The 23,308-nt window shown below is 39.8% G+C and overlaps 2 protein-coding genes across 8 annotated transcripts in view; one reads left to right on the top strand and one right to left on the bottom strand.

Annotated features, from left to right (window-relative positions):
* Window positions 1-180: 180 nt before the first annotated feature.
* rab3c (RAB3C, member RAS oncogene family) lies at window positions 181-15,304 on the top strand. 3 transcript variants are annotated; one of them, XM_060930899.1, is made up of 5 exons: window positions 181-257; window positions 8,759-8,980; window positions 9,767-9,885; window positions 11,165-11,289; window positions 14,577-15,304. In XM_060930899.1, the coding sequence occupies exons 2-5, from the start codon at window positions 8,759-8,761 to the stop codon at window positions 14,765-14,767; spliced, it is 657 nt and encodes a 218-aa protein (XP_060786882.1). In that variant the 5' UTR covers window positions 181-257; the 3' UTR covers window positions 14,768-15,304. The 3 variants fall into 3 exon arrangements, with proteins under 3 accessions (XP_060786882.1, XP_060786881.1, XP_060786883.1); XM_060930898.1 differs by lacking the exon at window positions 181-257 and adding an exon at window positions 3,807-3,888; XM_060930900.1 differs by lacking the exon at window positions 181-257 and adding an exon at window positions 5,518-5,697.
* Window positions 15,305-15,907: 603 nt separating this feature from the next.
* pde4d (phosphodiesterase 4D, cAMP-specific) overlaps window positions 15,908-23,308 on the bottom strand; it is a 464,086-nt gene continuing 456,685 nt past the window's right edge. For all 5 annotated transcript variants that reach the window (XM_060932306.1, XM_060932305.1, XM_060932307.1 and 2 more), the window contains one exon: window positions 15,908-22,646. In XM_060932306.1, coding sequence (XP_060788289.1) covers window positions 22,155-22,646 — 492 coding nt within the window. In that variant the 3' untranslated portion in view covers window positions 15,908-22,154. The remainder of the gene's footprint in view (window positions 22,647-23,308) is intronic.

The following is a 23,308-nucleotide window of genomic DNA, read 5'->3' as shown; positions in this document are numbered from 1 at the left end:
TCACTGCTACCACTGCGCCTATCAATACTGTACCAATCCCAACTGCAGCCATGTCTGCTCCTCTGACTCCTGTCTCGACTCATTTGATTCACTGATTCATTGATCTGAAGTTGCTTTAAAGTCACGTGACTGCCCTGATCCACGCCTGATGACGTCAGCAGGCCTGTTTCCACACACTTCAAACATTCTCACTGCTTTTCTCCTTGAGCCCGCAAGCTGATTATCTCGGATCAGAATATTTTCAACTAATTCAAAAGGTACAATTTACAATCTTACTGTGAGCTTCCTGATCACATAACATTCCAGATCTTTAAAATGCTTTAACCAGAATGAACAACAAAATGTACACATGTTGAAATGCCAAAGCACTGATATTTTCGTGCAAGGTTTAATCCACAAGACAAAGAAAGATACAACTTAATAAATACATTACAATACAAAATCCACAAAATGATTGAGGTATATATTAAGATTCCTACTTTTCTACTATTATAATTTGTTATATTTTGTATTTATTATATTATTTGTGTATGTATGTACTCCTAGATGTATTTATTTCTGCATTTATCTGCTCATGTGCTTATTAATTTCGGAAATTCATTTATTTATTTGATCTAATGAATCGTAGAACAAACAAACAAAAAACTATGTTGAATGAATCAAAGTTTGTAATTGAGGGCTTTTGTTTATGCACAGTGTGACCACCAGAGGTCGCTAATGTGTGATGTTTAGAAAGATCATTTTCTCCTGCCAGAAAGTATATACACTCACTGGCCACTTTAATAGGAACTTGTTCTTGATTCTAAAGGGCCCCATACACGTTCAAAAAAGTCGTCAAAATTTTGTATCAAAATTTTGATATCAAAATTTTGATACAAAGTTTGATCGTGTGTAGGGTGTTTTGATGTCAAAAATTTGATGTCAAAATTTTGAACCCAAATTTTGACATATCAAATCACTTTGATATTTTTTGAAGAGTCGTCAAATTATTGATACATGTGTGGGGGGCTTGATGGACAAGCGTTCACTTGGTGGTATAGATGAACGCATCACAGTGTCTTCTTTCAATATCAATGGCTTGACAAGGTCCAATAATTCATTGAAGGATGGGGCATCCATCCTAAGGAAATTACGGAAGTCCTCTGGTTCTTTGAGACGAAGTTCTCTGAGGAGGTTGACGTGACCGTACGTTCGCCGTTTCAAAAACCAGTCTTTCGACCATTTCCGTCGATGCCGAGGCGGTTCATTGTCCAAAGCGAACACAAGTGCTACGGCCACTGCTGCGTCCATGTCAAAGTTTTTGACAATACTGAATTTTTGATAGAAAAAACATTGAATCGTGTGTGGACATTTTGCATCAAAATTTTGATATCAAAATTTTGATACAAAATTTTGATGACTTTTTTGAACGTGTATGGGGCCCTTTAGACTCCTGTTCTTGGCTGCAGGAGTGGAACCCAATGTGGGCTTCTGCTTACTACAGTTGTAAAAAGTTACTATATCCTTCCTGGCAGCTCAAACCAATCTGGGCATTTTCCTCTGATCTCTCTTATCAACAAGGCGTTTGTTTCCACCCACAGAACTGTTGTTCACTCAATGTTTTTTGTTTTTCGCACCATTCTGCGTAAACCCTAAAGACTGTTGTGTGTGAAAACCCCAGGAGATCAGCAGTTTCTGAAACCAGCAACAGTGAAAGTCACACTTTGAGATCACAAATTTTCCCATTCTGATGTTTGAAGTGAACATTAATTGAAGCGCTTGATTTGTTTGAATGTTCTTGATTAGATAACTGCATGAAACATCAGGTGTATGGGTGTTTCTAATAAAGTGACTGGTGAGTGTAAAGTTCATATTTTGTTTCTAACTACATAAAATACAGAAACATCTAATTGCGTTTAAAAAAAACAAACAAGAAAAATACAGTCTACTGTGCAAAAGGTACCCAATTTTTTAGTGCAATCTTTGCTCAAAAATAAAATGTTACATAACTTTTTTTTTTTTGTATGTCAGTAAAGAAAGCAGCATATTATGTAGGAGGCCACTTTTCAAACAAAAAAAGAAAAAAAAAGCATGAAGGCTTAATAAAGGCTGTACCTGAGACTACTTAATATATTTTTAAAGCGAACACCAAATACTGACTTTGTTTCATCTATTCCTGTTTACTGCTCTTTATATGAGTTTTTGTAAATGTCGAAACGTTTCATTTTACTTCTTTACACATGCCTAAGACTTTTGCACGACACTGTATATCCATATGCTTCCTTACCCTGTTTAAATGTAAAGGGTTTAATGTGCCAAAATAAAATCAAGCATATTTGGAACTGTTTTGAAATAGTTTCCTATCTGGACAGATTAGGTAAGCAGCCTACAGTCTATAATGTATGACAAAAATCTTGGACACTTTTCTCAATAGTTTAAATTTCTGGAAACAATATTTCTAAAAAAAAAAAAAACATGCAAATCTGTTGGTGTAACTTCTGTGTATGAAATAGACAATTGCAAAGGAAATTAGATTTTTTTCCAGTTTGTTCTTTTAGTGCATGCAATTAAAAAAAGTGATCACAAAATATAAACCAATGTATAACATGAATGAATGAAAAGTGAATTAATGAATGAATTTGTGTAATGTGTAAACAGATATATAGTTAATGTAATGCTATGTAACAACGTTAGAAAAATCTTCCTCTCAGTCATGGCTGGTGAAATGGTCAGTTAGTGTAACTCGAATTTCATTTGCTAGTGTTTGTCTCATCTAGAGAGAAAGCTATTCTCCTCCTCCTCCTCCTCCTCCTCCGTATCTATATGTAGCTCAGGCTCTGTTCTCTCTTCTCTTACCCTCTGTTTCATCCAGTCTCCACTACACATAGCCTATCATTACAGGTTTTTTAATTCATGTATGTTCAATTTTGTTTGGAAGATTATAGCATCAAGGTGGAGGTGCAGTTATTGTCCTGGAGAGATCAGTAGGTTTTAATTTTTCATTGATTAGCTCCTGGAATGTGTTTAGATGTGGAGCACTGTCCTAGTGGTGCTGAGGGAAATTAGAGGTGATCTTTGGTTATTGAGAAACAAATGTACAAGCAATTGTTTAAAAAAAAAGTATTTTATACACCCTGAGGAGGTTGCCAATGGCTATATAAACAGAGAACTGTAAAATACAAATATACGCCGCCTACAGTGAGAGATACCACCCAGCTATCAGAGATGTCACTAGTGGATGGGAAAATAGACTAGTGCTCATACACGCCTCTGATTGTTTTTATACTCAAGATGCAATAACTTTTCTGTGTACCTGTGCAGTTTTCTCCTTTGGGTAATATTCCCTTTTTACTGAGAATACAATAGTTGTATCCAGTAAATTATATTACAGGCATTTAGCATCATCCACTTCTGTTCATAGCACTTCATTCACACTTTAACGCGTAATGTCTGTAAGCACAACAAGACTATAATTCTACTACGTGTGCAGTGGTGCTTGGAAGTTTGTGAACCTTTTAGAATTTTCTATATTTCTGCATAAATATGACCTAAAACAACATCAGATTTTCACACAAGTCCTAAAAGTAGATAAAGAGAACCCAGTTAAACAAATGAGACAAAAAATATTATACTTGGTCATTTATTTATTGAGGAAAATGATCCAATATTACATATTTGTGACTGGTAAAAGTATGTGAACCTTTGCTTTCAGTATCTGGTGTGACCCCCTTGTGCAGCAATAACTGCAGCTAAATGTTTCCAGTAACTGTTGACCAGTCCTGCACACCAGCTTGGAGGAAATTTAGCCCATTCCTCCGTACAGAACAGCTTCAACTCTGGGGTGTTGGTGGGTTTCCTCACATGAACTGCTCGCTTCAGGTCCTTCCACAACATTTCGATTGGATTAAGGTCAGAACTTTGACTTGGCCATTCCAAAACATTAACTTTATTCTTCTTTAACCTTTCTTTGGTAGAACGACTTGTGTGCTTAGGGTTGTTGTCTTGCTGCATCACCCACCTTCTCTTGAGATTCAGTTCATGGACAGATGTCCTGACATATTTTCCTTTAGAATTTGCTGGTATAATTCAGAATTCATTGTTCCATCAATGATGGCAAGCCGTCCTGGCCCAGATGCAGCAAAACAGGCCCAAACCATGATACTACCACCACCATGTTTCACAGATGGGATAAGGTTCTTATGCTGGAATGCAGTGTTTTCCTTTCTCCAAACATAACGCTTCTCACCAAAAAGTTCTATTTTGGTCTCCTCCATCCACAAAACATTTTTCCAATAGCCTTCTGGCTTGTCCACATGATTTTTAGCAAACTGCAGATGAGCAGCAATGTTCTTTTTGGAGAGCAGTGGCTTTCTCCTTGCAACCCTGCCATGCACACCATTGTTGTTCGGTGGACTCATGAACATTAACATTAGCCAATGTGAGAGAGGCCTTCAGTTGCTTAGAAGTTACCCTGGGGTCCTTTGTGACCTCGCCAACTATTACACGCCTTGCTCTTGGAGTGATCTTTGTTGGTCGACCACTCCTGGGGAGGGAAACAATGGTCTTGAATTTCCTCCATTTGTACACAATCTGTCTGACTGTGGATTGGTGGAGTCCAAACTCTCTTTTAGAGATGGTTTTGTAACCTTTTCCAGCCTGATGAACATCAACAATGCTTTTTTTGAGGTCCTCAGAAATCTCCTTTGTTCGTGCCATGATACACTTCCACAAACGTGTTGAGAAGATCAGACTTTGATAGATCCCTGTTCTTTAAATAAAACAGGGTGCCCACTCACACCTGATTGTCATCCCACTGATTGAAAACACCTGACTCGAATTTCACCTTCAAATTAACTGCTAATCCTAGAGGTTCACATATTGGATAATTTTCCTCAGTAAATAAATGACCGAGTATAATATTTTTGTCTCATTTGTTTCTACCAGGTTCTCTTTATCTACTTTTAGGACTTGTGTGAAAATCTGATGATGTTTTAGGTCATATTTATGCAGAAATGTAGAAAATTCTAAAGGGTTCACAAACTTTCAAGCACCACTGTAATAAGTAGTGTACTTGGCCGATAAAGCACGGTTCTGATTACTGATGGGAATTTCGATTCTTTTCAGTGAGTCAGATCATTTGGCTCAGAGCCGACTCTTTCGATTCATCAATGACACTGAAATTAGACCATTTGCGATATTTGGATCAATTCACCAGTGATATTTGGTTCACACTTGCCTACAGAACGCATATACTGTTTAATGAAATCGCACTCTAATTTCTGTTCAGCAAAATGAATCGTGTGACGCCATTTATTTATTTATTTTCCCCCCTCCAGCTGCTTGAAAGTTTAGTGCAGATGTTGAGCGAAATAAATATAAATAGACTCTCAGACAGGAGTCGACTCTCGGCGTTCACTCAAAAGAGTTGATTTGTTCGTAAACGACACACTATAGTTCCCTTTAGCACTATTCGTACAGTAAATTGGTGCGCATGCGCAGTGCAGGGCTCGTGACAGCTCCCATTTCCTTTCTCTGGAACACTGGCTGAATGGATTTGGGTGGAGGGTGAGAGCTAGTGACGTCCGAACCGAGCATCAGTCTGCATTTAAGATTTATTTTCCAAACCGACTCCACCTGTTCCACAAAAATATCGGTCCTGAACCGACACATCTGTTTTTAAGCGTCTGTCTAAATCTGGAGATGGATTTATATGGGAAGGTAAGGCGGATAAATATGTGTGGGGTTTTTTTTGTTTGTTTTAGAAACAGAGAGGCAGTAGCATTTTGAAAAAAGAGGATAAACACAGTGATTTGTGTTTGTATTTATATCCAGAAGACTACACACCTGTTAATTAAACTGTATTTGAAAGCGCTACCAGTTTATGATCCAAAACTGAACCCTAAAGTGCTCAATGTAAATATAAAGCATCTATCTGTAATGAATGATGTCTTGATAAAAGTAACCTCAGTGTGAAACACTACCTGAGGGACTGGATTAGAGGAATCGAGTGTGTTTAATAAAGTCTCGGATTTCCATCTGTATCCTGAGTAGTTTCTTGAGATGTTGCGTTAATAAAACGGACAGCTCCTGGTGCTGAAAATACAGTTAACTCTTAGCGCTGCTGCTCACCAACTTCACTTCCTCATTTTCCTGAAAGGATTTGCTCGCTACTCCAACCATTAACTACTGTTTTAGTAAAACCAAATATCATGAATAATTTCATCGTTTTGTTAGCACCTTTAAGTGGTTTTGAAATATGAAACTAAGTCAATAAATGTGGAGAGTCGTTAATGCGTTTCTGGTTTGGTTAGTGTGCGATACCGTGGAATATCGCGATACTTTGGTGTGAACACCACATCACGAGCCAAACTGCTCCTCTAGCTACTGTATCTTTAAGCAGTGTATCCATTTATTCTAACATTAAAACCTATTTGAACAGGACCTTACCACAAATTCGTAAACTATATTATGATAATTTAATCAAGAAACTGTTAGGGGAAAACTATTGGAAGGCTATAGTTGTCATGTAGCAGTAAATAGGAACCATTTACAAAGCTAGAACTGTTATCCAATAAAGTGTTCAGAAATTTAGTATTATTGTTATCATTATCCATCCATTATCTCTAGCCGCTTAGCCTGTCCTACAGGGTCACAGGCAAGCTGGAGCCTATCCCAGCTGACTACGGGCGAAAGGCAGGGTACACCCTGGACAAGTCGCCAGGTCATCACAGGCCTGAGACATAGATGGAGACAAACAACCATTCACACTCGCACTCTACGGTCAATTTAGAGCCACCAATTAGCCTAACCTGCATGTCTTTGGACTGTGGGGGAAACCGGAGCACCCGGAGGAAACCCACGCAGACACGGGGAGAACATGCAAACTCCACACAGAAAGGCCCCTATCAGCCACTGGGCTCAAACCCAGAGCCTTCTTGCTGCGAGGCGGCAGTACTAACCACTAAACCACCGTGCCACCCTATGTATGTGTGTGTGTGTGTGTGTGTGTATATATATATATATATATATATATATATATATATATATATATATATATATATATATATATATATGTATGTATATATATATATATATATATATATATATATATATATATATATGTATGTATATATATATATATATATATATATATATATATATATATATGTATGTATATATATATATATATATATATATATGTATATATGTATGTGTGTGTATGTATATATATGTGTATATATATATATGTGTATGTGTGTGTATGTGTATATATATATATATATATATATATATATATATGTGTGTGTATATGTGTGTGTGTGTATATATATATATATATATATATATATATATATGTATATGTGTGTGTGTGTATATATATGTTTGTTTGTTTGTTTGTTTGTTTGTTTGTTTGTTTGTTTGTTTGAAGACTGCATAAAGGGTCATGGGAGCACATTGGTACAGCTTTACAGGTCCAGGTTGCCCATTTCCTGTAGAGTTTCTGTGCATGTTCTCCCAGTGTCGATGTGGGATCCCCCTGGGTTTTCTGGTTTCCTCCAACGTCCCCCCCCCAAAAAAAAAAAACGCATGTAGGTGTATTGCCTACACTAAATTGCCCTTAGGTGTGATTTGAGTGAGTGTTAGTGTACATAGTGCACAGCAATATACTGAATTCCCATCCAGGGTGTATTCTCACTTCATGCCCAATGATACTGGGATAGACTCTGGATTCTCCATGACGCTGAACAGAATAGAACATTTACTGAAGAGGATTTGGTTGCTATTCCAACCATTAACTACTGTTTAGTAAAACCATGTGACCAAATACTGTATCATGAATAATTTCATCGTTTTGTTAACATCTTTAAGTGGTTTTGAAATATGAAACTAAGTCAATAAATGTGGAGAGTCGTTAATGCGTTTCTGGTTTGGTCAGTGTGCGATATCGTGGAATATCGCAATACTTTGGTGTGAACACCACATCATGAACAAGCTCGAGCCAAACTGCTCCTCTAGCTACTGTATCTTTAAACAGTATATCCATTTATTCTAACATTAAAACCTATTTGAACAGGACCTTACCACAAATTCATAAACTATATTATGATAATTAAATCAAGAAACTGTTAGGGAAAAACTATTGAAAGGCTATAGTTGTCATGTAGCAGTAAAGAGGAACCATTTACAAAGCTAGAACTGTCATCCAATAAAGTATTCAGAAATTATTATTATTATTATTATTATTATTATTATTATTATTTGAAGACTGCATAAAGGGTCATGGGAGGATATCGGTACAGCTTTACAGGTCCAGGTTGCCCATTTCCTGTAGAGTTTCTGTGCATGTTCTCCCAGTGTCGATGTGGGATTCCCCTGGGTTCTCTGGTTTCCTCCAACCTCCAAAAAAAACCCATGTAGGTGTATTGCCTATGCTAAATTGCTCTTAGGTGTGATTTGAGTGAGTGAGTGTTAGTGTACATAGTGCACAGCAATATACTGAATTCCCATCCAGGCTGTATTCTCACTTCATGCCCAATGATACTGGGATAGACTCTGGATTCCCCGTGACGCTGAACAGAATGGAGCATTTACTGAAGATAAATTAATAAAGGGTCCTTTTGCGCCACCATTGTGATTCAACTCCATATATGCAAAATTTTATGATCAATGAATTTAACCAGTTGTCGTTATTTCTAAACCAAACCATTACCAATGTCTTTCTTGTATGTTTCTAGTCATGTATGACCATCTTTCATTTGTTTTCCCGGTGTTTTTAAAGATGGCTGCCACTCAAGATGTCAAACAGAAAGATAACTCGGATCAAAACTTTGACTACATGTTCAAACTGTTAATCATTGGGAACAGCAGTGTTGGTAAAACGTCATTCCTGTTTCGCTATGCCGATGACTCCTTTACATCAGCTTTCGTCAGCACCGTGGGGATCGACTTCAGGGTCAAAACCGTGTATAGGAATGACAAGAGCATCAAACTGCAGATCTGGGTAAAGTACCAGGGTTACACCTCTTCACCTTATGAACTTGTCTCTCATTTGTGAAGTATTTTATATAATCTACAGGTTGAACACCTCACAGGAAACGCATCTAGGGTTAATTAATACTTACTCTAAGACTTGTTACAGTAACCAAGATTGGCTGTATTGAGAATTTTGTCCAAACTTAACCAAACTTAAATTGGGTTTACAATTACTTATGAAAGTAAGCTGAATAAAAGAATGATTTAAAAGCAAGTAACATAATAAAAATAACCACAGGGGCCATCTGGGCTGTGTCAGAGAAAACAGGGTTTGTGAAAAGAGAGATAAGCATCTACTGCAGATGGCCATATCCTGGCCTCACATCTTATCAACCACACTATATGCAAAGAGGTTGGTGTACCAGATCACAGAAGTTTGCCCTTTTTCTTTTTAGCGCTTTCACGGCTGAAAACAGACAAGTGCCACTTTAATGGCTTCAGTACAGTTTTACAACAATTACTAATGTGTCCATCTGGTGGTAATAAGAGAGTGAATCTAGACTCTTGTCATTTGAATTGATTTCTTTGAGATGAATTTAATTATTTATGGAGTGCATACTTGTATATCTCCAAGGGCTAGGCTTATGATGTGTTTAGGAAAGATGATAACCTAGCTCTGCAGCTTTACTAGCCAGTAACTCGGCTCAGTTTCCTGGGTTTAAGGGGGAGTAATGCTAAAACAAACACTGTACATAAGATTGAAGTTATTTGTACAAGAAAGACTAATGAAGGCTCTGCCATATCTTTTGTGCAGGACACAGCAGGCCAGGAGCGCTACAGGACCATCACTACAGCTTACTATCGTGGAGCCATGGGGTTCATCCTCATGTATGATATCACTAATGAGGAATCCTTTGCCGCTGTGCAAGACTGGTCAGTTAAAATATTTGCACGGTCAAGAATGGTTCAGTTCATCTTGCACATCCATCAGTCCATCTGTCCATCCATCCACCCTAGACTCACCATCGCAACCATCCATCCATCCATACACTTTAGACCCACCATCATATTTGTCCATCTGTCTGTCTGTCCATCTATCCATCTATTTATCCCTCTGTCTATTAATCGATTCAGCAATTCATACATTTATTTTTCCACTCATCAATTTCCCATCCATCCATCCACCCCAGACCAGTCTGTCCATCCATCCATCCATCCATCCATCCATCCATCCATCCATCCATCCATCCATCTATTAATCCATTCATTCAGCAATTCATACATTTATTTTTCCACCCATCATCCAATTTCCCATCCATCCATCCACCCACCCCAGACCCACCCGTCTGTCCGTCTGTCTGTCTGTCCATCCATCCATCCATCCATCCATCCATTAATTCAGTAATTCATTCATTTATTTTCCCATCCATCCATCCATCCATCCATCCATCCATCCATCCATCCATCCATCCATCCATCCATCCATGTCTATTAATCCATTCATCAGTTCATTCAACAATTCATACATTTATTTTTCCACCCATCCATCCATTTTCCCATCCACCCGATCCATTTACCCACCCACCATCCATCCATGTATCCCCCTATCTATTAATCCATTCATCAGTTCATTCAGTAATTCATACATTTATTTTTCCTTTTCCCATCCATCCACCCGAGACCCATCGTCCCATCCATCCATCCATCCATCCATCCATCCATCCATCCATCCATCCGTGCTTTAGTGGTTATATATACAGCACATTTTCAGTGTGTCTACATTATGTGGATAAGATGCTATTTTCTCCTATATTTTTACCTCGCATTAATTGGGGGCATCTAAACGCTATGCTTCATCACAAGCAAAACAGAAGTCCTGAGATAATTCTCACAGCACAGAAAAAAAAATGTGATGTAAATGTTTGGTTTTTTTTGTTTTGTTTAAAAGCATTAAAATGTCCCAGATTTATAAAATAAGTTAATTTGTCATCAATTTATCAAAATATTATTTTTAGCATAGAATAACTATTATCAAATGATTTAAATGACTTTGCAACAGTCGAAATTTGCCAGTTTGTTAGCTTGTGTGTGTCACTGGCACAAAGGAAATTAAGCAAAGCACAGCTGTTGATCTACTGCGGATCCTAATCCTCTGATGTTGGGACATAAACAGGCTATTAATGATGCATTGCTGTCTGCTATGTGCTTTCAGGTCAACTCAGATTAAGACTTACTCATGGGACAATGCGCAGGTGATCCTAGTTGGAAACAAATGTGACATGGAGGAGGAGAGGATAGTATCTGTGGACAGTGGAAGACTCCTGGCAGAGCAGCTGGGTGAGTGAAGCAGTTCTGGTCACTGTGTTGTTGAAGGTATCTGGGTCAAAAGGAGCTCTGAAGCAGCAAAAATAGGATGTGAAAGCTGGAGAAAGGAAACGTATTTAAACACTAGAAGCAGGTCTAGAAATAGATTTATCTTCTCCATATGAGCACGTGCATAAAAATAGGACAGTAAAACAGAGATGTTCGATAAATATCACCTTTACAGTTACAACCTGAGGTGTTTATACAGTGATATTCTGTTTTTTTTTTTTATTATTCTTAATGTCTGTCCAGCCTGTCTGTAGCGTATCTGTTATCACAGACAAGACTTTCTCAGTTTTATCTGTATGGAGAAAAGAAGGGAAAACATATTCACTTGAATAATAGAAGTTGTAAAGGGAGTTGCTGAATTCTGTTGATGAACATTTAAAATATGGAACTACATGCTAGCAGTAAAGAACTTAGAATGAGCTTTAGAGAGAACCACAGACGTGGGTGCTTCACAATCACTTACAGCTATTTTCATGCACTGGGTGGAGTTTGTCCAAAACTCCACCCAGGCATGTCTCAGTTGTGTGCAATATCAACACAACCAAGAAGCACCATTATCCCTCACCACTGTCTGACAACTTGTTGGAACCACACTATTACAACCTGAAATTCACCTTTTGGGATGGAACACACATACCCAACACTATGGAATGCCATCTGACAACAATATCAAATATTTGAACATCCATCCAGCGGCACGGTGGTGTAGTGGTTAGCGCTGTCGCCTCACAGCAAGAAGGTCCTGGGTTCGAGCCCCGGGGCCGGCGAGGGCCTTTCTGTGTGGAGTTTGCATGTTCTCCCCGTGTCCGCGTGGGTTTCCTCCGGGTGCTCCGGTTTCCCCCACAGTCCAAAGACATGCAGGTTAGGTTAACTGGTGACTCTAAATTGACCGTAGGTGTGAATGTGAGTGTGAATGGTTGTCTGTGTCTATGTGTCAGCCCTGTGATGACCTGGCGACTTGTCCAGGGTGTACCCCGCCTTTCGCCCGTAGTCAGCTGGGATAGGCTCCAGCTTGCCTGCAACCCTGTAGAAGGATAAAGCGGCTAGAGATAATGAGATGAGATGAACATCCATCCATCCATCATCCATTATCTATACCGCTTATCTGTCAGGGTTGCGGGGGAAGCTGGAGCCAATCCCAGCTGACTTTGCGCGAGAGGTGGGATACACCCTGGGCAGGTCACCAATCTATCGCAGGGCTAACACAGATATGAACAACCATTCACACCTATGAGAGCAATTCAGAGTAGCCAGTTCACCTAATCCATTTGTCTTTGGACTGTGGGAGGAAACCTGGAGAAAACCCATACAGGCAATATGCAACACATGGGGAGAACATGGAAACTCCACACAGAAAAGCCGAGTCGGCTATGAGGTTCGAACTCAGAACCTTCTTGCTATGAGGCAATGGTGCAAACCACTGCACCACTGTGCTTCTCAAATATTATAAAATAAATAATCATGTCATCATGTGAGTATCCACACAAAAAATCTGCACCGAAAGAGAAGTTTTTAAAGGAAGTGGTCATGACCAGAGATTCTGAAATATTTTCCAGCCATGGACTTTAACTACTGTAAAATAAATTCCCCTGCAGTACAGTTTTATTTCATGAACACTATTTTTTTTGTTATATATAAATACTATTTTGGCTCTGTAGTATTTTCGCTTTTTTGTTGGGGACATACAGCTTTCTATTCCTGAACTAGAGAGCTTTTTTTTTTTTTAAATTGGTTATGGTTAACACTGGGTGTGGGCAGCATACACGTGTGCTATCAAACTTTATTATTGATTTTATTCATTATTTTATTTTATTTTCTCATGTTCAGTATAAAAGTCCATCACCAGTCTCCAGTTCATCCAAAATTTATTATTGGCGGCACAGTGGTGTAGTGGTTAGCACTGTTGCCTCACAGCAAGAAGGTTCTGGGTTCGAGCCCAGTGGCCGATGGGGGCCTTTCTGTGTGGAGTTTGCATGTTCTCCCCCTGTCTGTGTGGGTTTGCTCTGGTTTCCCCCACAGTCCAAAGACATGCAGGTTAGACTAATTGGTGAATTGTTTTTTGTCTCTATGTGTCAGCTCTGTGATGATCTGGCCACTTATCCAGGGTGTACCCCGCCTCTCACCCATAGTCAGCTGGAATAGACTCCAGCTCGCTCATGACCCTGCACAGGATAAGCGGTAATGGATAATGGATGGATGGAATTATTATCTCATCTCATCTCATTATCTCTAGCCGCTTTATCCTGTTCTACAGGGTCGCAGGCAAGCTGGAGCCTATCTCAGTTGACTACGGGTGAAAGGCGGGGTACACCCTGGACAAGTCGCCAGGTCATCACAGGGCTGACACATAGACACAGACAACCATTCACATTCACACCTACGGTCAATTTAGAGTCACCAGTTAACCTAACCTGCATGTCTTTGGACCGTGGAGGAAACCGGAGCACCTGGAGGAAACCCACACAGACACGGGGAGAACATGCAAACTCTGTACAGAAAGGCCCTCGCCGGCCACGGGACTCGAACCCGGACCTTCTTGCTGTGAGGCGACAGCGCTAACCACTACACCACCGTGCCGCCCATTATTATTATTATTATTATTATTATTATTTAGCACTTACAGAGGTATTGCAGCACCCTCAGCACCCCTGTTTTCCACAGCCTGAATGGCCTCCTTGAACCCCACTTTATCACTGGTTTAGATGTTAGTGAAAACCTCTTTCCGCCACATAAAAGCAATCTGGCCACCTCTGTGATGGGACGTTTTACTAATGTGGATTGGCCATGCAGGAAATCGGAATGTATTGTGACTTTCTAAATCCTGAAACTTTCTTCTCATAACGAGTCATTTCTTTTTAAATTGTCAACTCAATCCTTGGACATTCATTTCCAAACACCTTTGAGTAAAGAATTCATGAAGGCACTTTTGTGTGTTTCATATTAATATTTCTTTCTGCCCCAGACTTAAATTAGAAGCGAGTTTTGAATAAACAGTAACAGAAAAGCATTTTCCTGATCATCTGGACTCAGAATTTTGATTATGTCCCAGCCATCCGTGGTGGGGAGCCAAGGGCAAATTTGGCTATGCTGTCTGGGTAAGAGGGATAGCGTTTCTCTCTCTCTCTCCTGTCAATCATAGGGACAGTAGCCAATGGTGGATAGCGCTTTCCTCTAAGTGTACAGAGAGCGTTACGCTGCCCTGTGATGCAGTGGTGTATTCCTTGAACACCTTTCTCTCTTTCTTTCTAAAGGTTTTGAGTTCTTTGAGACAAGTGCGAAGGACAACATTAACGTCAAGCAGACCTTTGAGTGCCTGGTGGACGTTATCTGTGAAAAAATGGCCGACAGCATTGAGAACAACCCTGCTGAAACCACCGGAACACCTACAACCAAACTCAACGACAACGCTGTACCGCCCCAGCAGTCTGAGTGCAGCTGCTAGTGATGCCTACGCAGGCCGTGTCTCTGTGCGTATGTGCGTGCGTGTGAGAGAGAGAGAGATTTCTGTGCTGTTGCCAATCTTTCAAAGACAAAAATACATCACCAAACTCCAAGGCCAAACTGTAGGCTTGCTAAAAACTTTGCAGAATTGTAGGGAAAAAAAAGGAACGGCTTTCTAGTCTTATCTATAATTAGACTAAGATCAACAATGCAGAACTCTCAGTTTAGATTACTATTGCTGAAAAAAAGTCAAGGATATGTTGATGTTGTGCCAAAATATCAGTGTCAGAGGTCCCCTGTGTAATGAGATCACGAAGTTTAGATCAGCGCATTAGATCTCCTGAACTGTGCAACATGCTGTCTGTGTCATTTAAGATGAGAGAAGAAAAAAAAAAAGCCATGAACTGAAATAGCAGCTGTGCTCATTCCCACTCGCCTCAGGGGAATTATTTGTGTGTTGCTTTCTTTCTACCTAATGTACATACATATATAATTGGTAAGCTTTTGTTATATCCTAACTAACAAGTGTTTTGTTGATTTGAAGTCTATTACAATATGTAGTGAAAAGCTGCCATTATAGATGAATAAATGTGGCCTTAAAATCTGTAAAGCTTAAATATGTGTTTTTTCATTCCCTCTTCCTTCGGCATGACTGTGTTTGAGCAGTCAAACTCCACACTACACATGTCTCATCTCATCTCATTAGCCGCTTTATCCTGTTCTACAGGGTCGCAGGCAAGCTGGAGCCTATCCCAGCTGACTACGGGCGAAAGGCGGGGTACACCCTGGACAAGTCGCCAGGTCATCACAGGGCTGACACATAGACACAGACAACCATTCACACTCACATTCACACCTACGGTCAATTTAGAGTCACCAGTTAACCTAACCTGCATGTCTTTGGACTGTGGGGGAAACCGGAGCACCCGGAGGAAACCCACACGGACACGGGGAGAACATGCAAACTCCGCACAGAAAGGCCCTCGCCGGCCACGGGGCTCGAACCCGGACCTTCTTGCTGTGAGGCGACAGTGCTAACCACTACACCACCGTGCCGCCCCACTACACATGTATCTATGAATTCAGACAAAAAGAAGCGGCACAGATATATGCAGAGTCAACCCATGCTTTCATTTATTCTGGTGCATATAAAACATTTTTATTCAATTTTAACTTTTTATTTTTTATTTTATTTTATTATTTTTTTTACAAGTTTTACTTCTACAGTTCTATCCAATAGACTGTCATAAATAAGGAATCCATTAAACAACTACATTGTCTTGTGAAACCTCCCGATAAGTTGGCATTCAAGTCACATAACAAAAAATAGTTATCCCTAAATAGTTTATATATATATTTTTAGTTTTTTGGATGATGTAAAAAGATGACATGAGACCAAAAAAAAGGAAAAGAGACACTGATTCTATCCATTTAGGGCAATTAGGAATCTACAGTATGTGTGTCAAAATTAGCCTCCACTCAAGGATTGGAGTTTATAAAGACATTCCATCCTTTATCCAAAATAAAAAAAAGCCTAATGTCCCCAATGGAAATGCAAAGTGTTTTTTTTTTCTTTTTATATTGCATGTTACACAGATGTTAGTAAAAAACTGTATTTGTAATGATCTAGCATGATTCTTTTGTTTCTGTCAAATTAATTATTAACAGAGACTGAAAATCCAGTCAATCTAAATGGGGAAGAAGAAAAAAAAAATTACACCGAGCTAGAGCTTTTCAGTTCTGCTTTGGCACACATTCACACAGTCCCCTCTGAAAGTATTGGAACAGCGAGGCCAATTCTTTTGTTTTTGCGATACATTGAAGGTTTGAGCTCAAAAGATGAATGAGATGATGGATCAGAATTTCAGCTTTACTTTCCTGATATATCTAGATGGGTCAAACAACTTCGAACATGGTACTTTTGTTTGAATCCACTTATTTTTCAAGTGATCAGAAATAGTGGAACGTGACTGGTAGGTGCCCAGGTGTGCCCTGTTAGATTGATTGCTTAAATAATTAATAGCTAATCTTAGTTTAAACTCTGGGTCGACAATTTTTGTTAAAAAGGTTAAACCACCATGAAACCCAGAGAGCCGTCAGTGGGAGAAAAGCAAGCAAAGAAAGGATCTGCTCATGATCCAAAACATACGAGCTCATCGGTCAAGGTTGGTGGCGATCGTGTCAGCATCAGCTTGATACTGCAAGTAAATATAAAAACCAACCAATATATACCCAAGTATTAAGTGTTCTTTACTTTAAGATGATCCGTTCCAATACTTTCACCTAAAAATTGGGTGGTCCGCTAAGTTCTAAGTTGTTTAACACATCTAGATGTAAATATCAGGAAATGAAAGCTGAAATTCTGATCTATTGTTTCATACTCATCTGTGGTGTCTTTTGTATATACTAAAAACAAATGACGTGGCCTTGGTATTCTAATACTTTCGGAGGGGACTGTATATATCTCATATTTCCATAATTTAGCACATAATCATATGTTGACAGCTTATAAAAACACATAAATCTGTTCTGGTAAAAACAAAAAACAAACCCAGCATTACAGCGTGCTGCTGAATGTAGCGATATACTTTTAAATACCAAACAATCCTCTGTACTGGCCTTTTCATTACCTGACAAAAAGAAATATTCATCTCTCACACTTAAAATAAGGAAAATAACAATAATAAAATACATTAAGGTCAATTTCCAGCCAGTAGGTTTTTTTTCTTTAGTGCAGCAAGAAGATAAGAAACTTAAATAAAAAAGTTTAAGGCACAACCCTCTGGCCAAGGGACTGCTGTTTCTCTACAGAAAGAAGACACAAAAAAAAAATTGGATTTCTTCACTCCTCCACACAAAACAATCTCGTAGGAGATGTTTATAGATGGGTCCTTAATATACTGAATAAGAATAAAACATTCTCTCAATAAGAGTTGTGTAATACAGCAACACCATCACCATTAGGGATGATAGAATCATTTACAACATGGTAAGAACAACAGTATGTACTGTACAGCACAATAAATACATGTAAACAGACGGAAATGAGAAACCACTGAAAGCAAGGAAACTGGCTGAGGATTAATCGATGGAGAGAAAATCATTTGGCAAAGAGACAAGAAATTAAAAAAAAAATCCAAGGACAGGCCATTTCTAAAGGCAGGAGCTTTATACATTTTGTCGTCTTAAAAAAAAAAAAAAGAACCCCCCCACACACTTGATTACATTAGAGTTACTGCATTCTAATCAAAATCTACTCCCACTTCCTCATTCATCACCTTCCTGCTGCTACAGTTGGATTTGATATCACCATGCTACAAGAGCAGAAAGAAAAATAATAGAAATAAACTAGAAATGGCTCAAAATGCCAAACACAAACTGAACAGGTGGACTGTGGGGCGAATGAGTGCAAGCTTCAGTGGAAAGTCACATTAGTGCTGGTTACCCTGTGATTTTTAAACTATAATGAGGAGTGATGATGATGATGATGATGATGACGACGACTTACTGGCCTTCAGCCTTAGGCTCATCTTAACCAGTTATAAACATTTAAGCATTATGCTGTGTAGTTTCCCGCTGAATCTCTGAATCTTACGGATGTTTAAAACACACACTGATCTAAAACACTCGTGATTGATTCAAAATTTTGTTGAGTTTAATTTTCATGCCTAGCATCGGTGTTTCTGATCTGACCCGTTCCCCCATTGTTATCTAAAGTGAAGCCTTAGGAGTCAGAAGGATTTTGCTTGTATACAGGGGTCCAAAAGACTGAGACTACTCGTAAAAATGCTTCTAATTTGCATTCTTTTCAAAATAATGACCTAGAAATAGTACAAAATCTTCAACATTGAATATTCAAGACATTGAACAGCTCTTTCAACAGTATGGTTGAATCTCAAAAGAAAGGATTCAACTCTCAAAAAAAGGTACCAAAACTGTACTTTTCCTCATCACTAGGATGGTACCATCAAGGGGGTATCTTTGTACCTTTAGTATACATCTTTTACCTTTACAAATAATTAAATAATATTGGCTGGCATTGAGTGGTATATCAGATATATTCCATTCAGCTGAACGAGTCGAAGACGAGTTCAATATCATGCTAGCTGAATGGAATATATCTGATATACCGCGAAAAAAAAGCCATTATTATACATCCACATTCCTTTCGGGTGTTCAACGCGTCTTTCTCTTTCAAAATTCTGTCAAAATCTTCTGTATTTAATGAAGCAAACCTGGCGGCCATGTTTGTTTACAAATTGTCACAGTCGCTTGCTAGTGCGGAAGTTTTACTTCTCCAACGTGTGATGTTATGTTGTCTTGACAACCATGCAATATCGTAAACCATATTCAATGCTCATTCTCCATTGGGTAGAGCATGTGTTAGGGTATGTGTTAGATTAGGGATAAAATAAGCTCATGTTTAAAGTCATTAAAATTCTGTAAAGCTGCTTTGCGACAACGTCTATTGTTAAAAGCGCTATAAAAATAAACTTGACTTGACAAGAGGGATGTAATACACGTAAGATAAGCAATATGCTAACGATATTGCATGCTATCAAAGCAAATGAATGAAACCCGCTAGAAGGGAATAGAACACGTTTTGATTCCACTGAAAGTGTCCTGTATGTATAATAAGTGAAGATATGTACTTGGACCACTGATGCGCCTTTGAAACTGTAATTTGACAGCAATTTAAAAAGATACACCACATAATTCCCAAATATAAGATACATCCCGAAGGTACAGAACATGTTCTCTTAATGGGACCATCCCAGTGACAAGGAAATGAAGTATCACTGTGTTTGGTTGTCAATGAAAGTTGGATATTGCTTCATACCACATGTAGTCATTAGTATCAATATGTGCTAATGACTGCATGGTAGTTGTAATATCTACACTCACCATGCACTTTATTAGGAACACCATTACACCTGATCACTGATGCAATCGACCAATTAACCGGCAGCAGAGCAATGCGCTAAACTATGCAGATGCTTGGCAAGAGCATCCGTTAATGTTCGTATCATCTACACAGAACGGTGCAAAAACAAAGAATGCTTACTGGATGTTTTTTGTTTTTCACACCATTCTGTGTAAACTCTAGAGAGAGACTGATGTGTGTGAAAATCCCAGGAGATCATACCGAACTTACTGAAATACTCAAACCAGGTCATCTGGCACCAACAACCACGCCATGGTCAAAGTAACTGAGATCACATTTCCCCTTGTCCTGATGATTATTAATGAACTTTAAAGGTGCTATATGTAAAAACTGGCCACCTGTCGAATTCATACTCCAAACAAATAGGGGGCAGTATATTTCCTGAAAGTTGTGGTGCCTATTCCTGTTATAAGAAACAAGGAAATGCCCAGTCCGTCCTCTCAGCTGCTTTTCTCTTTGCCCTTCTCCATCAGATTTAACCAACTTTTTCTCATCTCATCTCATTATCTCTAGCCGCTTTATCCTTCTACAGGGTCGCAGGCAAGCTGGAGCCTATCCCAGCTGACTACGGGCGAAAGGCGGGGTTCACCCTGGACAAGTCGCCAGGTCATCACAGGGCTGACACATAGACACAGACAACCATTCACACCTAACCTAACCTGCATGTCTTTGGACTGTGGGGGAAACCGGAGCACCCGGAGGAAACCCACGCGGACACGGGGAGAACATGCAAACTCTGCACAGAAAGGCCCTCGCCGGCCATGGGGCTCGAACCCGGACCTTCTTGCTGTGAGGCGACAGCGCTAACCACTACACCACCGTGCCGCCCTAACCAACTTTTTATCCAAGCAAAACACAAGGTAAGCAGGTAACCAGCACAGCAAACAGGGCAGGTTGGCCACAAGATGGAGCCCCGTCCCAACACGCAACACGGCGTGACGTAACTTGACACTCTTTATAACTGGGCGCAGTACTTTCAACATGATTGACGTTACAATATGCCCTTGGGGCAGCACTACTACTTCTCTCATTCTAGACTGGACGCTACACTGACCCACTATCGCCTCTTGAGGTACAAAGTATTTCGAGACGGGTAGCCCGTCCTGTCTCGGGGCTAGCTGGTTAACACGCTAACTTCCGTAGATATCTCTGAAACAGAATACATAGATGTCTTTGACATAACGTCAAATCTGTTATTTCTTCACATTCTGTTGATAATTTTAGTTTTTAGTTAATTGTTGAATGTTCTTACATATAGCACCTTTAACTGAAGCACTTGATCTGTATTTGCAATGATTTTACGCATTGTGCTGATGCCACAATGACGGGATGATGGGATACTTGCACGAATAAGCAGGTGTACGGGTGCTCCTAATAAAGTGATCAGTGCGTGTATATAAAAAGGTAAGCAGTAGAGAGCCGTTTAGGAGTCAGCATACGTCTTGGCACCAGTGACTTCGAAACAGAAATTTGTCATACAAACAATGAAGCCTGACAAAATAATGAAACAACTCATTCAATTTGCTGTCTCCATTTTGGCCTGGTCACGAATCTTTAGTTCAACCTGTACATCACTTTAAGAGACGAAGGAACAGGAAAATTCTGGTTTAGTCCGTTTTTTGACAGGCAACAAAATCTTAAGGCTTGTCTAAGCAACACTGGGAAAATAAAATCGCGTCGGTTACTATGTAACCGAAGGCCTGCAAAAAATAAATAAAAAATCCGGAGCACTCTTTCCATTAAATTATAGACAAATGTTATTTCATAAACATGATGTCGCATAACAAAAAAGCAAAAAACAAAAACACTCTTTGGCAGATGCCGATTGTAAATCTTTTTCAGTTTGATTTCCTTGTGCCACGAGTCATTTCTATTAGCTTTGGTAATGAGTCTATCTACACTAAGCACTGCAAATAAAGTAGATCTAGACTTTGAGGAAGAAATAACATTCAAATTGTGGCGTGAATGTCTACCAGCCGCATGTGTCTCCATGCAATGAAGCTCCCATCAAACCAAACATTGGAAATAAACAGATGGTCTGACAGGTGTTTTTTGGCAAATGAAACTGAAAACTACACAAATCTCTCTCTCTTTTTTTTAAATACCACCTTAGTTAAAAACAGAAATATGGACGAATTACCAAAAAAAAAAAAGACAAATGTTTGTTTCAAATGTGTGCGTGGAAAAGACTTTCCTGAGTACAAAAATGGGTAAAACGGCACTAGGCATGGATAAAAGATGAAAACAAAGACCATATGGATGATATCAGTGATGGTGATAGGGAAACAATTATGAATAACATTTTTGGAAAAAGATGTACAGTACACACACACACACACACACACACACAAACATAAAAATATGAAAAACCCTACAGCTTATTCATAAATAAGTGGCTCTCATGTCTAGTATAAAAGAAGTCCGTATGTTCTCTTATAGTGTGTTACGTATTGGCAGTGTCCTGCTCTTCCTCCTCCTCCTCCTCCTCCTCCTGTTCCACTAAAACACAGGGTTCTGATATCTCGCCCTCTTCCTCTCTCTGCTCCTCTCCTACCTCCTCCCCCTCAGCCACCTGTTCATCCAGGGGGATCTCAGTACACTCAGAGTCCTGTGTGCAAAGGGTTTTAGAGTCACTGCAGCTGTTCTCATCCTCTTCCTCTTCCTCCTCCTCCTCGTCTGGAGGGCTGCCGCTGTCCTTCTCTGTGTCCGATTCTCCGTCCTCCTCCAGCGTGAGTTCGAACTGGAACTTGTCATGGGTGGTGGTGCGACGTCCCTCTGTATTTGTGTCCAGTGCGGGGGATGGGCTCTGTGGAATGGTGCTCTGGTACCACTCCCTGTTGTCCTCCAGCGTGTCCAAGATGTCCTGGGCATCGGGGTGCACCAGGTCTGCCCAGGTTTCCCATAGCGGGTGCACGATATAGTCAATGAAGCCCACCTGCAGGAGAATGGAGGTAATTCAGTCGAGTTGTCCAAAAGTTGTTATATTTATTATCTAAAGCCTAAAAAAACAACAACAATCCAAAAAGCAAAAAAGTTTACTCTGCTTAATATAACCTAATTTTTTACACATGAAACAATCTTCCGATATTCCACTTGTACAGTTTGGGACAAATTATTATAAAAGGTGAAATTATTTACAGGTGATACTTGGGACTCGCGGGCGGCATGGTGGTGTAGTGGTTAGCGCTGTCGCCTCACAGCAAGAAGGTCCGGGTTCGAGCCCCGTGGCCGGCGAGGGCCTTTCTGTGCGGAGTTTGCATGTTCTCCCCGTGTCTGCGTGGGTTTCCTCCGGGTGCTCCGGTTTCCCCCACAGTCCAAAGACATGCAGGTTAGGTTAACTGGTGACTCTAAATTGACCGTAGGTGTGAATGCGAGTGTGAATGGTTGTCTGTGTCTATGTGTCAGCCCTGTGATGACCTGGCGACTTGTCCAGGGTGTACCCCGCCTTTCGCCCGTAGTCAGCTGGGATAGGCTCCAGCTTGCCTGCGACCCTGTAGAAGGATAAAGCGGCTAGAGATAATGAGATGAGACTTGGGACTCGCAAGAGAAAAGTGTTCATCCTATCGTCAGGAGATCATGACGATACCAGAGCAGTCT

Source organism: Neoarius graeffei, chromosome 10 (assembly GCF_027579695.1).
Source record: "Neoarius graeffei isolate fNeoGra1 chromosome 10, fNeoGra1.pri, whole genome shotgun sequence".
NCBI classification, from domain to species: Eukaryota; Metazoa; Chordata; class Actinopteri; order Siluriformes; family Ariidae; genus Neoarius; species Neoarius graeffei.
Note: the sequence above shows the minus strand (reverse complement) of the source record. Positions and strands in the feature narration are given on the sequence as shown.